We start from the raw sequence: 15,532 nt of genomic DNA on the forward strand, positions 1-15,532 counted from the left end.
TAAGATTAATCGTGTAACCACAGCAAATTCTAAAAAAATGTAATCGTTTGACAGCCCACGTTCTCTTATTTGAAATGTATGCAGTTTTGTCCTTGAGCTGTTCTTGTCTATCAATGTTCTGTATGTCATGTTTTATGTTTTGTGTGGACCCCAGGAAGAGAGCTGCTGCATGAGCAACAGCTATTGTGGATGCTAATAAATAAATCATCATAGCTGTACTTTTCTCTCGGTGTTTGAAGCAGAGAAATAATTCTGCATATTATCAAAATCCATAATTGCACTATGTCTACAAAGTTCATTTTTGCCTTTCTCCACAAATTCATCCAAATGCAGTTTCCGGATGTGACGACTCAATAAATTATTTTATTTATGAAATGTGTTGTATTACAAGGTCAGCCATAGTAGTACGGCGCCCCTGGAGCAAATTATGGTTGAGTGCCTTGTTCAAGGTCACATCGACAGATTTTACACCTTGTCAGCTCGGGTATTCGAACCAGCGACCTTTCGGCTACTGGCCGCTATGCTCCCTGCCGTCCTAATAATGATGTCACTTCGGTTATTTTCCTTTTGACAAGGTAGACACAAACAGGCTGCGGATGGTATATACACTTCGTGTGAACGCACTATGGAAAAAAAATGGGAAAAAAATGTGTCCCACCCGCAGCGCAATAGCCTCTCTACATTACTAATATCGAGGTTCTGTAATTGTGCTATTGTAACCTGACATGTCCACATATCATTTAATTAAGTCTATAGCCTATATACACCGATAGATTTTGCCATGCATATGGAAACATATGGCCTACGGATTTAAGTCTCAAAGAACGTCATATTAAATACCAATTTTCTATCATTAGATCTGCAACTTGATCTAGAACAACAACTGGAACATGTCTCTGCGAGAGAAAATAATTTCACTGATTAAGTCTCATTATACGTGTCAAGCGAACATGTATGGAATTGTCCTTGACATCATGCAAGATCTATATATATATATATATATATATATATATATATATATATATATATATATAGGCATTCCGATGATTGTAAGAAAAATGAAAAAGTACTAATATACTGGTAAATTACTATTCCATGTTGAGTAAATCATGTATGATGTTTCTTGTACTGGCAAACAAAGGAGCAGTGACTAAGAGTGTGTGTGTGTGTGTGCGTGTGCGTGTGCGTGTGTGTCAATAGAGAGTGAGAGAGGAAAGGAAGAGAACGAGACAGGGAGGGGGAGAGACAGGGAGAGTTTGAAGGTGTTTGTGTGCGAGTCGAGAAACTTATCTATATGGTAAATAAATATACATTATTTATTAATCTATGTCTACCAACCTCAAACATTGTGTTCTTGCTCTGATTTAGGCCGGCACAACAACACTCACAAGTCACATTCCGAAAAAGTGCACCGATGTATGCCTATAGATATTAGCGTTCCATACACATGAATTGAGGAGTTCGTTCTGTGGAGACAAATGTGAGCATATTGAGCAATATGGACACGCATATGATCATAATGTTTTGTTTGCTGTTGCAAATAACCATCCTGTGATCTACTCTATATTTTGATGCAACCAACTATTGACCTATATTAACACTATTATTAAGGGCAGAGCCCGCTTGGTGATATATTTCGGATTAAACAAAAAAAACATTTGTAAGAACCCTCATGAATTGGCCTAGATCTGTATCATTCAAAGTGATGAATATGATGTCTAAATAAAATAGGAAGAAAAATACCAAACAATTTGTCAAGACGAGTAGGCCTTGATTAGAATGCGGAGCCGTCTGTTGGATGACATATTTTTTTGTAGTTGTTTTGGAACCAAAGGCCTCTACTGTTGGTTGATCAGATCATTTTCAATTATAGTAATTATTTTGAGATTTATTAGATTGGCATGTATTAGTGTTTTAAAGACAATTCCACATGGGCCTATTGCGATAATTGGGATTTCAAAAGTGACAAACGATAACACGAAGTGATGGGCCTGCACGCCACATAGATAGCCCTATAGCCTAGCTCCTGAAACCAGTTCAGTTTAATTTCTTTGTTATTTGAAAATAAGCGAAGAATATTTCATTTGTTAGAGCTTGTCTGATTCATGAGCAAGCCATTGTTCATTCGCGTAATCCATTTGCTAAGATATATGCGTAACAAAACAATGATGCACGATTTACACATGTCCTAAAAAGGTATTGTCTCTTCCATGTAAATCATTAATTTCACCCTTTCCTTTGCTGTGTGTTGCATCTCGGCTCTGCTGGGCTCACCTTAGCCAGCGGCGCCCACCCCTGCGTTGCAAGCCAGCTTGGCACAGATGGGCATACAGCCTTGGTTAATTAAGGAGATATGTTTCGCATAAAGTAACGGGAAACGATTCCACTCACAAAATATGTCAAATCACGACGCAGACTACGTTTTCAATTATTTCAATCTAGCTGTTAAAAATAATTTGTGCTGTAGGAGATATGTTGTACGATTATTTTCATAAAACAAACTGCATGCGTTGCCACAGATTTATATAGGCCTACGGATGTGGCCTACCAACGTGCTATATGGCATGTGTTCTACATTTGACCTACCATGGTACAGGCTTAGTACATGACAAAAAATCGGAACTCATGTTTTACATTTCAGAACATACTTTTAGCCATCTTCATGCTTTGCGCATAGGCCTACACGCATTCCCTCCAAATGTCATGCAAACGCTCTCATGTATAAAAACAAGTCGAATGGGTAGACAATGAAATGGAGTTAATGCATACCTATGTGGGTGTTTGCATTTCACCAATCAAAAGTTGAAAAGAAGAATTTCAACTGATAAAATATTTCACTCTTAATGAGATGTCTTCGTATGCAGGAATGAGACGGAATGCCATGTCAATGGGATTTGGGATAGGTCATGTAGAATAACAGCCCTTCCAACAACGCCGATTTGTATTTCATTTTAGCAATTCTATTTTTAAGACAAACGGTGTTTGTAGAGAAATTAACAGAATCATTGGAGTTGTCCTTTGGGCTGTACGATTGTGTTGGCTGTATAGCCGGGCGTGGTATCAGATATAGGCTATAGCCCGCAAAGTACTCGATAAGTGTTTGTGCAAGAATTATCCAGAATACGAATACGAAGATTGAAATGCCCTTTGTGCTTGGAACCAGGGTGTCAAGTAGATAGCCTAGCAGTTAAGAGCGTCGATCTAGTAACTGAAAGGTCGCTGGTTTGAATCCCTGAGCTGACTAGATTTTTAAAAATCTATCGATATGCCCTTGCGCAAGGCACTTAACCCAAATTTGCTCCAGGGTCCGGGTACTACAATGGGTGACCCTGTAAAACAACACATTTCACTGCACCTATCCGATGTGTCCCTTACAAATAAAGATAGCACTTTTTAAACTGCAGTCGACTGTGGAATTTTAGACACAGTTATTGCAGAATAATTGCAGCGTACTGTATGTAGTTGAACTGCAGTTATACTGCACTGTAACTGCAGTCACAATGGAAAATTACTGCAGTATTTGCAGCATACTGCAGTTGTACTACACTCTAACTTCAGTTATACTACAGTATGCTGCAGTTATACTGCAATATTTTTTCGTAAGTGGTGTAACAATAAAATATTTATTTATTTTTACCCTAATTGCTCTTGTAAGTCGCTCTGTATAAGAACGTCTGCTAAATAACTCAAATGGAAAATGGGACCATTTCTGTTGGTTTTGTCAGTGAGATGATATGTTGAAAAATACTATAAAAGTTTCTCTGATTGATAAAAAATTATCGTTTGCTGTTTATTTCTTGCCGCACGGAAAAAGTAGCCTATCTACCCGAAATAGTATCGAGTTTGAAATTAGTTGTGGTTATAAAAGTCAGTCCATAGGCTTACGTTTTTCTCTCCCTTTACCTCCTTAACACCCAAACACTCATGGATATAGATATCTTCATGTTGACACACCTCGAAGGTTCCTGTCAGTTTACATAGTTCAGGAATCGGGGACCCATAAATCATTGTCTGGCAGGTGTATTAGTGGGGAGGCAAATGAGGATTAGTGTATGGCCAACCTGTCATGAAGTTGTGCAGTAAGGGTGGTAGCACTGAGGTGTGTGTGGTTTAAACTAGGTCCGCTAGGATAGCCTATAAGACTTATAGGCTATGATTATGATGTAGTGATCACATATCAGAATAGAACCGACTACTTGGCTACCTTTACTTTTAATAATAATACAAAATAATTATGAGAATAATCATCTACTTGTTAGTTTTATGGTTCTTTATTTGTATATCTATTAACTTTGTTCAGCCAAATTAAATTATATGAATCAGTACAATTCAACTTTCTGTCATTGAATTAACAAATTCATTCATTCAATTATTCCGTTTCTCAGGAATAAGATGAAATTAACGTATGAAACCCTACCTCTTCAAAGAGTATCTTCAATAATTGCACATGTCTTTTCCTACTAGCACTGACATGGCTGATGACTTCTTTATTATGAAAAATGTACTTACTCCGACTTTGATGTGGTTATCTCACCTACAGCCATATTAAGGTGAATACACTACTTACTGTAAGTCGCTTTGGATAAGAGCTTCAGATAAATTACCAAAATGTGAAATGTAATTATGCAAATGCGAATAGTGTGGGATTAAAACCGTCACATGCTCTTGAACCCTGCAGTTTTGGTGTGCAGAATATTTCTCTCCCATTCTAATTAGACCGCAGTGAGACATGTTAGTTTGAACCTGCTGATAAATAGTACAGTGATTAATGATGAGCAACTGGAATAAAAAAAAAGGACAATGCTTAATTCATGATTTTTCTTTTAAATATTTTGAAAAACATTGGTAGGCTAAATAAATAATCGCCAAACAGTTATTATATAACTGGTTTGAGGGGAATTCCTCAACTGTAGGCTTATATGGTATATACTGTAGCTGCAGAATAAGGTGGGCCTGTCTGGAGCTATGAGGATGATGAAAGGAAACTGACCAAAACCATGTTAGAAAGTAGTTACTACTTAAATTAGGCTACACAAACAAAGAAAATGTATGCTACCGGATACAGGTACTACATGGTATCTGTGCACATAAACGTTGTATATGATGTAATATATGACCTCCAATTTAGTAATTTAGGTCAAGAAAATAAAACCCTACATTTGTTGTTGCGATGCAATTTCGTTCATAAATGCATCATGGGTATTTCATTGCTTATTATTACTATTATTAAGTTATTATTATAATTTTGTTTTCATTATGACAGCAAGAATGGTTAATGACACAATTACAATTAAATTTAGGCCCACTGATCATGGTCAATAAAACCCCTGTCATATTAACTGAAATTCAGTCCTTACAAAAAAGATTGCTGTTTTGAAATTGCAGTAAAAGTGCAGTAACTGCAGTCAGCAGCTGACTGTGGTATTTTGGATGCATTAGTTGCAGCATGCAGTAATATTGCACTTACAACTGCAATCTTTTTTTCGTGAGGGAAAGTCTAAGGAAAAAAGGACATACATATTAAGGCTCGAATCAAACACGACTTGCTTCAAAATATAATATGCCTGATATGTTTTTAATGTTTGATTTCTCTCTTAATAAACAATCAGATTTAGAACAATTAGAAAATAAGTACATTTTTAACAAGAGTTCAATTGTTACTGTCTCTGCCACAGTTCACGATAAGGTCATAAGTACAAAAGAAACCTTCAAATCCATATTTCAGTCAGATATATGTCCACACTCTATCTCTATGTTTCGAAAAGTGCTGAAAATCTTACCGTTACCCTACAACCGCAGCATGAAAAGAAAAGCAGTAAGGGGGATATTCGAAATGTTGCTTGGGGGTCTGATATCTCCAATGCTTGTAGTATACATAGGAACATAGATGTTGTAGGCCCCCTCTGGAAGGTTTACACTCCATACAATCTGAAACAATTGCCTAGTGTCATCACTATACCAAGAAAAGTGACATGTTCAGTCTAGACACCATGAGGCAGTTCAAATGATTGACATAACTCACATAAGTAGTTCTGAGTTCATTTAATCTCTCCTGATTTCTTCATAAAAAGTCAATAAAGCAAATGCCTCGATTTCCTGATGTAGGAAAATAAATACAAAGTAGGCTATTCAATTCTCATTGATTCCCAGCACAAGTAGAGAGTGTCCATGCCGGGAGGCAATAGGCGTAGGGGTAGTAATACGACGGCTGGAGAGCGAGGAGCGGAGGCCGCAGTAGTTCTCCGGGGTTGTACTGTCTCTGGTCGTCCCGAACTAACACTTTCACAGCCACTTTCTTTGCTGCAGGGGCCGATGCCATCAAGTCGGCAGCCATTTGACGGCGTTTTGTTTTATATCTGCGGTTCTGGAACCATATTTTGACCTGCGTCTCTGTCAGCTTCAGGGAGGCCGCCAGGTCTGCTCTCTCTGGTCCGGATAGGTATCTTTGGTGATTGAACCTACGCTCGAGCTCGAACACTTGCGCGTGGGAGAACGCAGCCCTTGAACGTTTTTTCCTCTGTTTGGGCTGCTCCGAACTTTTATCACAACTGGCCTCGTCTAGGTTGTTGGAATCTGAAAGAATAAATTGTGCATTTTATGTACTATGAACAATAAAAACCATCGCTTTTCTTAGACCACACAAGATGGAATAGTCATATAGGCCCTAGCTCTTAAAATGCATCCAAGGCTGTCTGAAAACTAACCTCACAATTTCATAAATCATCATGGCCATATACACATGTTAATGGAATATATAGATTGAAATTAGGCCTAAAAACGTGTGTATGCCATGACATAACATCCCGCTGCCTCATGCGCAAAGGCGGTGCCTCCTGAGAGTAAAATAGCTTAAAGTTTACACCACATTGGTGAAATGATTTGAAGGGATTAGACTGGGATGTTCTCCATAAAGTATTTTTAGAATATTACTTTAAATGATGGTTTCAATTGACGTGTTTACAGACTTTTACCCGATATGTCCCAATAAAAAATGTTTAACTTACCCGAAACATTAGGTTCACAGTCACTAAGACCTTTTGCGTTATCGACAGCAGTGGATTCATGGTCCGTTTCGTCCTGCAAACTTTCTTCCAGTACGTCTGAAGCAGGATCCCTGTTATTCTCGGACTTGCAAACGGCCAGCCTCTTGCTGTCATTGTCATCACTGAGACCTGAATCCGAGTCGTAACTTTTCTGGTCGCTGGCCATGCAAGCTCCCTCGTCACTTCTACACGCCGCGGGAAAGTCCTCCGAACCAGTATCCATTTCTCCAAATATTTTCCAACACGCAGTCTTCGAGAAGCAGATGTCCAAATCTGGCAAGTGTCGACTGTCCTCTTTTTTGTTCAAAATGGCTTGGATAGAGAAAGGCATCAAGGAATTGCTACGAACGGCCATTTCAAAGAGCAACGTTTCTGTCTTGTAAAAATCGTAGATATGGACCAACGTCAAATCATCCGCATTGTATTCCCCTTGAAGCGCTATTACTGCTTTTTTGTACCTCCCAGATTTGGTATCTCATTGCATTTCCACTGAAAAAGCGATGGAAATACTGCGTTCAGCCTATATCCCGAGGCTCGATGCTTCTCCTCCGTCAGCTCTCGCATTAGCCTAAGCTTTCTCTCTTTTCCTGCCCTTTTCACACAGATCCACTATCCAACCTCACCTGTGACAGACAGCGATCCCTTTCCATTTCCTATTGGACGAGAGGAGAGAAAAATCGCGTGATGATTGGCCACTGTAAATTACGACACACTCACGTCCTGTCTGGCAATAAATATGTTTTTTTAAAGGTTAACCCCTCACCGGCCAAAAGGGCTGTTGTATATCAAACCATGAAAATAAAATGACCCATTGGAATGAGAGTAGCCTAGCTAGCATATGTTTGTCTTTAGCCAACGGACACCAATAGATACGCATACACAACTGTAGCCAATCTCACTCAGAATAATAAGAACTTCGAGGTTGATAGTAATACAGCTGTCAGTCTACCTGGGTGGCTGTTGTTGTGCGCCTTCTCCCTATCCATACATAGGCCTACCGTTTTCTCAATAGATGACGTTATTGACGACGACCTTGGCCATGAATCAATACTGTAAATACCAACCACCTGAACCACAGGTAAGATTCACTCGGTGTCAAATGTATTCAATTAAGGTTGATAACTCATCATAAATGTAAAACAAAGAAGAGTTATATGGTAGGGACTATTTGCGTAATGTCTGGAGTTCTTTCTGAGGAGCATCTTCCCGTGAAATAATGATGTAGGTTTTATGTTCTCCTTCTGTATGTTATAAAGCAAATGCCTAAACCCCATTTCATTTCAATGCATGCACATTATGTTTTTCATGGTTTGCCACATGTAGGCCTATAAATTAACTCAGACCTCGGGTGTCGGTGACATGATCTGTGGGCCCGCAGGCAGCACATTGAGGTAGGAGAAATAATTATTTTCTCATTGGCAATTGATCGAATTGAGGTCTTAATAAATTCGTCCAAGATTTATCATTGATCTTGTTTAATTGAGCTGTAGGTAACCTAGCGGTTAAGAGCGTTGGGCCAGTAAATGAAACGTCGCTGGTTCGAGTCAACTAAGTGAAAAATCTTTCCATGTGCTCTTGAGCAAGGCACTTAACCCTAAATGCTCCTGTAAGTCATTCTGGATAAGAGCGTCTGCTAAATGACTCAAATGTAATTCAGGAGCCGTGCTTGTGTGTTTCTTCTCGCAATGAGACGTCAACAGTAGGCTACATATAGGCTAATCTTTAGCCTATTATTTCAGATGTTATATTATCACCATGGTATCGTGCATTTGGTTTAGGATATAAATAAATACTAAATCAAGTCGAGCAATATGTGTTTGTCTTGTAGCTTTAGGCCTCTCTTTACGATTAACAAGAACCATCATAATGCATAGTGTAGGTTTTTTAGGATCATGGTGTAGGCATATCATTCATGTAATAGCCTGCGTCCCAATTGGTCAGATTATGTTGTGTTATCTGATAATACCAGGTGTAGCCTCCTTTATAGTCTACGCCGAGGGCTACCACTAATAATAATAATACATGTCATAGTATTATTTTTATTTGTATAGTTGTTATTGTTATTGGTGTACATCATATAATTTTTTATCGTGATGTTAGTAAGACATGAATAAACATCAACAACATTCATTCAGCGCACAATGCACGAATTAACCTATATTTATGAGCAGACCGCAAGCGTGAATATTCGAACGCTTCAGCAGTTCCCATAATATAGGCTTCGAACCATGTCACTTTATCCACTATCATCCACTAGCGTTTATCCACTATCTTCTTTTACATTGACTCATATGTGTGTTGATTGAAAGTTGGTGATACCAGTAGGCCAAGACCTGATGCACCACTAACACTAGATACAGGTAATGCATCAGCTGATCTTTTATAAATATATATATATAAACAAGTAAATCAATACAATATGCTACCAATTAAAACACACAAAAGGCGTAACTGGTATTTGTGAATGTCTTCTTGCGCAAAAAAAGCAATCGAGTTATGCGCGGTATATGCGTAGGCCTATGTAATTTATTATATAGTTAGGCCTTGATTAAAAATATATTTTATGGGCACAATGTAGAGCATAATGTTGAATAAGCAGGGATTTTAAAATTTATTTTGAATTTCAACCGTTTAACAAAATCATAATAGGGTCATTGGCATTGAATTTGATGCTATCATTTCAGATATTTGCAGTGTTATTATTTCCATTCTAAATAGCTTCCTCATTTTGATAACAGTTTGATGATTGCAACAGTTTGCAGTGATATATATATCAGCATGAACCCACTGAATATAACGTGAGGTCATATGCCTAGAAAATGTATAGGGCAATTGATGACAAGCATATGATATGAGTGTGTAATCCTATCATACCTAGGCTCATTTTAAAATATTAAAGATTTTTCAGTTGTCAAGTGGATCAATGATGTCATTGGCAGACCTTTTGCGTGTATATGTCCTACCACCTAGTGGTCACTGAGTATACTACTTCTTCATTTGCATATGTGGCACCCTTGACTTTTCCCATTCCAATATGATGATAGTAGATGTTGTTGGGAGGTTGATAAATCAGGGATGTAAATATAATTCTTATTTTAAGAACGTTTTCTGAGGTAATGAATTTATACTCAATAAATCCATATAAAAAGACTGTTACTTACTACTGTCCCTGCAGTTAAAGATATATTAGTGAAAACACTAGCAGCCTGAAGTACATATAGGACCATTCCCTGCTGTGCAACTGCATGGACCCTGCACCTGGATTAGAAGGGGACCTCATTTTAATTTTTCACATCATCTTAAAAGACTGCCTTTGTGTGCAGACAATTGATTGTTCGTTGTGCTACTTTTGCATTTTTATGACGATATCATGACATATGATCCTTGCAAAAAGTTGACTGCTGATCTCACAACAACTCCTTCCTTACAGGAATAACCCCAGCTGACTTAAGACTTAAAGTTTGACTTAGTCTTGAAGATAATTTTAAAATGTTTTTGTAATGAGTCTTCCCTGCTTTAGCCACAGAAGGAGGGTAAAGAGAAGGTAAGAGAGAATAAGATGGAAAATTGGTCAAATTGAGAGTTCGTTCACGTGCCAGAGGTCCACAAAAGAGAAAGTCACCCTGGTTATCAATACAATGTCAACCAGGACTCCCTGGGCTCCAGCGTGGGATGACTCCCTGGGCTCCAGCGTGGGATGACTCCCTGGGCTCCAGCGTGGGATGACTCCCTGGGCTCCAGCGTGGGATGACTCCCTGGGCTCCAGCGTGGGATGACTCCCTGGGCTCCAGCGTGGGATGACTCCCTGGGCTCCAGCGTGGGATGACTCCCTGGGCTCCAAACTGGGATGAATAATAGAAAGTAAGTAGCTATAAGTGGCAAGAAAACTAAACAGTGTACAGCAAGACAATAAGTGATGCATAGTAAGTGATATGCAATAAAAGCTTCAGCGTGTGTATGCAGAGAGTAAAGCAAGATTGATGTCACAGATGTATAAAAGCATTTCTTTGCAAAGGAAAGTCATTCATGGCACTCAAGGGGAAAATCTACCTTTAATGAATTCATCCCAAATCGGCGTACCAACTTGTGGTTCAAATTTTTACAGTGTTTTAAGAATTGGCAGAAGTGGTGAAAGAACTAATTGGAAATAAATCCAATGTCCCCATGAATTTCACATATTCTTCCAGACCATCAACAAAAGCATACTTTTGTCCCTTTTCAGAATGTATCTTCTCCTTTGCCATTTCATTTGTGGGTGTGGGACTTATGTGCAATTAGTTAGAAATAGAAATAGACTTGTGAAGAGAGATTCAAAACTGCCCAGACACATAGGCTCTCTAGGACCGGGTTTGGAAAACTATATAGAAGCCCCATAGTGTTTGAGTAAATGCCTGTTTGTAAGGTCCACATCATGCTCTCTTGTCTGTATATAGAGGGATACTCAGGGACAGCCAAGGCAGATTAGATAAGATGGGTCCCTCTGCTGGCTGGGAAAGACACTGACATGGAGGTGGTGTCTGGGGCCCGCATGTAAATTTGGGCTTTGTGACATTCAGATGTAGGATCTTAATTTGAGCATCCTGATGCAGGAGATAAAACTTGTAGTTTATTTGATGTTAAAAAAGGCTTCTGAGTCGAGTCGTACAAAATGGAATATAACGTTGCGGATAATGTTCGGAATGACAACATTTCATGTGTACATCTAAAGACCTGCATCCCTATACTGAGAGTATTTATTTTTAATTGGATTTTTTTTAGCTTTTGTTAATGTCTTATCTAAGCACTGCAGAACGAGCACAAGGAAGTGTATCGCTGGTTGGGGTAAGTTTCTCAAAACCAATTGAAATCTAAAAAATAAAAATAAAAAAGAGTCTGGACTATTCTATAACATGCCATTTTCATTCAACATACAGATTTAGTTCAAATAAAGTGAACATCTCCTTTAAATAATGCAGATTGAACCTTTCAAGGTGATTATATGTAATCATTTTAATTATTATTGTTATATTCGATTACAATGATGGCAGATCGTTCTGTATGTTGGTGTTATGGAGAGTTGACATAATGTATTAAATTGTCCACAAATTTCATTTTCACTTCCTGAATACCTCCTTGGTGTGATGTAAGGGAGAAAACTACCACACTCCCTGAATACCTCCTTGGTGTGATGTAAGGGAGAAAACTACCACTCCCTGAATTCCTCCTCTGTGTGATGTAAGGGAGAGAACTACCACTCCCTGAATACCTCATCTGTGTGATGAGAAAACGACAACAAAACCCAAGACATACATGTATACTGGGTTAACCTTGCATGAGTGATTGTGTCTCATTATTTCTAAACAGCATATAACTTTAACCTTGTATTTTTAACAGAAATTCTGGTTAATCGAGCCGCATGATAGAACCAAGGTAACATCTCTGTTTCCCATCCTCTCCAGGGTGTGTTTATGACAGGTCCTGAACCTTTGCGTGCTGGTATGAGGAAGGAGGCTTGCAGCACGCCATTCTCCCCCTCTCTTACAAGAACCGCTGCCAAATTGCGTTCAGATGGAGCAATACATGAGAGGGCACTGCCAAGAGTCATTTGCAATACATGCTCCCAAAAGGTCCTCTGCATTTCTCACCAAATATCAGATCCACCCTTAATCAACTTCGACATTGAGAAGTGGAGGAAGAGCGCCACCGACTATAAGTATGCTTTTAGTCACCTAAGTAATGATTCAAATGCCCCTAATCTTTTTTTTCTCAAGAAACATTATCCTTGCATGCGATGAACCACTAAATGGAAGAACCCTTTGGACGGCACACACCTTATACTGTAAATGTTACCAAGAGACAAGGGAAGAGCAGGCCTAGCTGTGCCCTCCTCCTCTTGGAAGTTATTCAAAACAACTCAGCATTGGCTACATTACTGGGCTAACACTCAAAGCACAGGAGCACTTTTTAGTGGGGGGATAGCCCACTGTTACAGTCCAATTCATTTGTGTAGATAGCGCAGACATGATTTATAGTGGATTTTCAAGTGTGTTCTACTGACAAACGAGCTCCCATCTGCCTCCGGCACGCAATAGACAATACATGCAACTCAAGCACATTCATGCGAGGCTTCTCTTTAGTCAAGGGCCTCGTTGCCTAAATGCCTCTGCGACGATTCTCTTTCTCCTGTGCTCACACATCAATAAAAATGTCCTTCATAGAAAACAAGCCTTTCATGAATGTTATGTCAGATGTACTTCTTTTGAATATACACAGGGGTTTATCAGGTAATCAAGGCTTCAAGGATAATTTAGATGTTCTAGAACTAACTGACGATAGTTGGACTGAGGTGTCTTTGACTGTATATTACCACTTTGAGCTCAATACTGCTCATATGGAGGACTTATTATATTATTATATACACAGTGCATCGAAAAGTATTCAGACCCCTTGACTTTTTCCACATTTTGTTACTTTACAGCCTTATTCTAAAATGTATTAAATACATTTTTTTGCTCATCAATCTACACACAATACCCCATAATGACAAAGTGAAAACAGATTTGTAGAAATGTTTGTAAATTTATTCAAAATAAAAAGCAGAAATACTTTCTTTACATAAGTATTCAGACCCTTTTTTTTTTTTAAATAACTTTTCAAACATTTCTTAAAACCTGTTTGTGGTTTCTCATTATGGGGTAGTGCGTGTAGACTGATGAGGATCCCCCCCCCCTCCCATCCATTTTTAGAAAAAGCTGTAACTTGTCAAAATGTGGAAAAAGTCAAGTGGTCTGAATTACATTGCCGAATGCACTGTAAATTATTTTATGGTGTTCTAGTCTTTGGAAGTTTCTAGAGATCCCAGATTGTCCATGCCCCTATGCCACCATGTCTTTGCAGCTCCTATGTTGGTCAGTGAAGAAAGTTCTTATGACATTTTTTTTTTTATGACTGAATCTTGAAACCTCTAGCTCTCCCTGGGTTAGGTCAGTAGTGGCCAGCAGCATATTATTATGGTTACCACAAACCTAATCTTTGATCTGTTTCTTCTGTGTTGTGTTTCCTATGACATTTTATTTTGCCATTGTCTCTCTAAAAAGCTGCCAGCGATGGAGTGCTGTGGTGACATGGCTCAAAAACCCAGTCAAGTTAGAGTCAGGGGCTTAACCTCCATCTCTGCCTTAACCATGGTATTTTTTAAATAATGCGTATATAGAAAAAACATTTTTAAGCCTCTACCCTTCTTGGCTGCCTGTCTCTATTTCTGTGACTCTCATATGAAACACTTCTGACATTAAACACCTGTTAACTTTTATGTCTTGTGAGCGGAGAGGCTGAATGGGAGGCCATTATATTCAGTGCCAGTCGCCTTGGCAAAATCCTAGTAGAGGAAAGACCACTCCCAATATTGAGGGGCTATGAGAGTGCCGAGCTAGGCAGTCTGGGAGGATCTCACCTCTGTTCAAATCTAACATGCCTTCTATTTCACTTGACAGCTAAGATGAAACCACATGCTTTCCATAGTGCTCTCCAGTATAAACCACATGGCTAACGAAGAGACTAGCCTAACCTTGATGACACTCATATCAAGTCACAACAGGAGAAGCAAAGCTCTCCCATCTGGAGGATGCGATAAGGATAAGTGATATGGAGTGCGTGGACACATCCCTTAGTCGTGGTATATTGACCATATACCACAAACCAACAAAGTGCCTTATTGCTTTTATAAACTGGTTACCAACGTAATTAGAACAGTGAGAAAGTCATTTTTGGTCATTTCCTATGTATACGGCCTGTTATATCAGAACGTTCAACCAATCAGCATTCATGGCTCAAATCACCGGGTTTATAATGTCTGTTAGATCATGACTGTACTGTACCAACCTAGCTGTACACAATTAGGTACAATAGTACCTAACACATAGAATTACATACAGAACATCATTTAATATGATCTATGACCTTACATTATAGTCCCCATTGTCAGTCCTTTCAGACAGCTAGTCATTAGAAAACAAAAAGGTACCTGGTTACTCCAATGGTATCAATCATTGCCAGGACCAGTGACTAAATGAAAATGGATCCAAAACGTTAAAAATAGGTGTTAAGATAATATTTAGGGACTGGATTCCTGTACCAGGAAATACCTGAGCAGAACTCCTTAAAGAATCGGATTAAGCATTTCGCAGGAACGGTCGGAAAACTCCATTCAGCATCTTAAAAAACCTCCAGCATTCCATGGCCCTTATTGATGTGTTTGGAATTCATGGGCTCAGGTGTTGTCATTATTTAAATCCTTGTAATGTGTTAACGATTGTGGCATATTTCATTCTTAGCGTGTTAGTTTATTCCCCATTTGTAACCAGGAATGTCCTCTCCCCTCAGCTGATTGGTTGACTTCAGCTATGTACACTTTACAGATAGCACATCCATTCACACAACACCTCCACTGAAAAATAACAGTTGAGACTTAACTGCACAGCAGTTAATACACGTGTGATACACACAGTAGC

At 38.9% G+C, this 15,532-nt stretch overlaps 1 protein-coding gene across 1 annotated transcript; it reads right to left on the minus strand.

The window, feature by feature from the left end:
* Positions 1 to 5,532: 5,532 nt before the first annotated feature.
* nkx3-2 (NK3 homeobox 2) lies at positions 5,533 to 7,625 on the minus strand. The gene is made up of 2 exons (XM_064955745.1): positions 7,005 to 7,625; positions 5,533 to 6,573 (listed from the first exon to the last, which is right to left on the minus strand). The coding sequence occupies exons 1-2, from the start codon at positions 7,396 to 7,398 to the stop codon at positions 6,137 to 6,139; spliced, it is 831 nt and encodes a 276-aa protein (XP_064811817.1). The 5' UTR covers positions 7,399 to 7,625; the 3' UTR covers positions 5,533 to 6,136.
* Positions 7,626 to 15,532: the final 7,907 nt, after the last annotated feature.

Source organism: Oncorhynchus masou, chromosome 32, assembly GCF_036934945.1.
Source record: "Oncorhynchus masou masou isolate Uvic2021 chromosome 32, UVic_Omas_1.1, whole genome shotgun sequence".
NCBI lineage: Eukaryota > Metazoa > Chordata > Actinopteri > Salmoniformes > Salmonidae > Oncorhynchus > Oncorhynchus masou.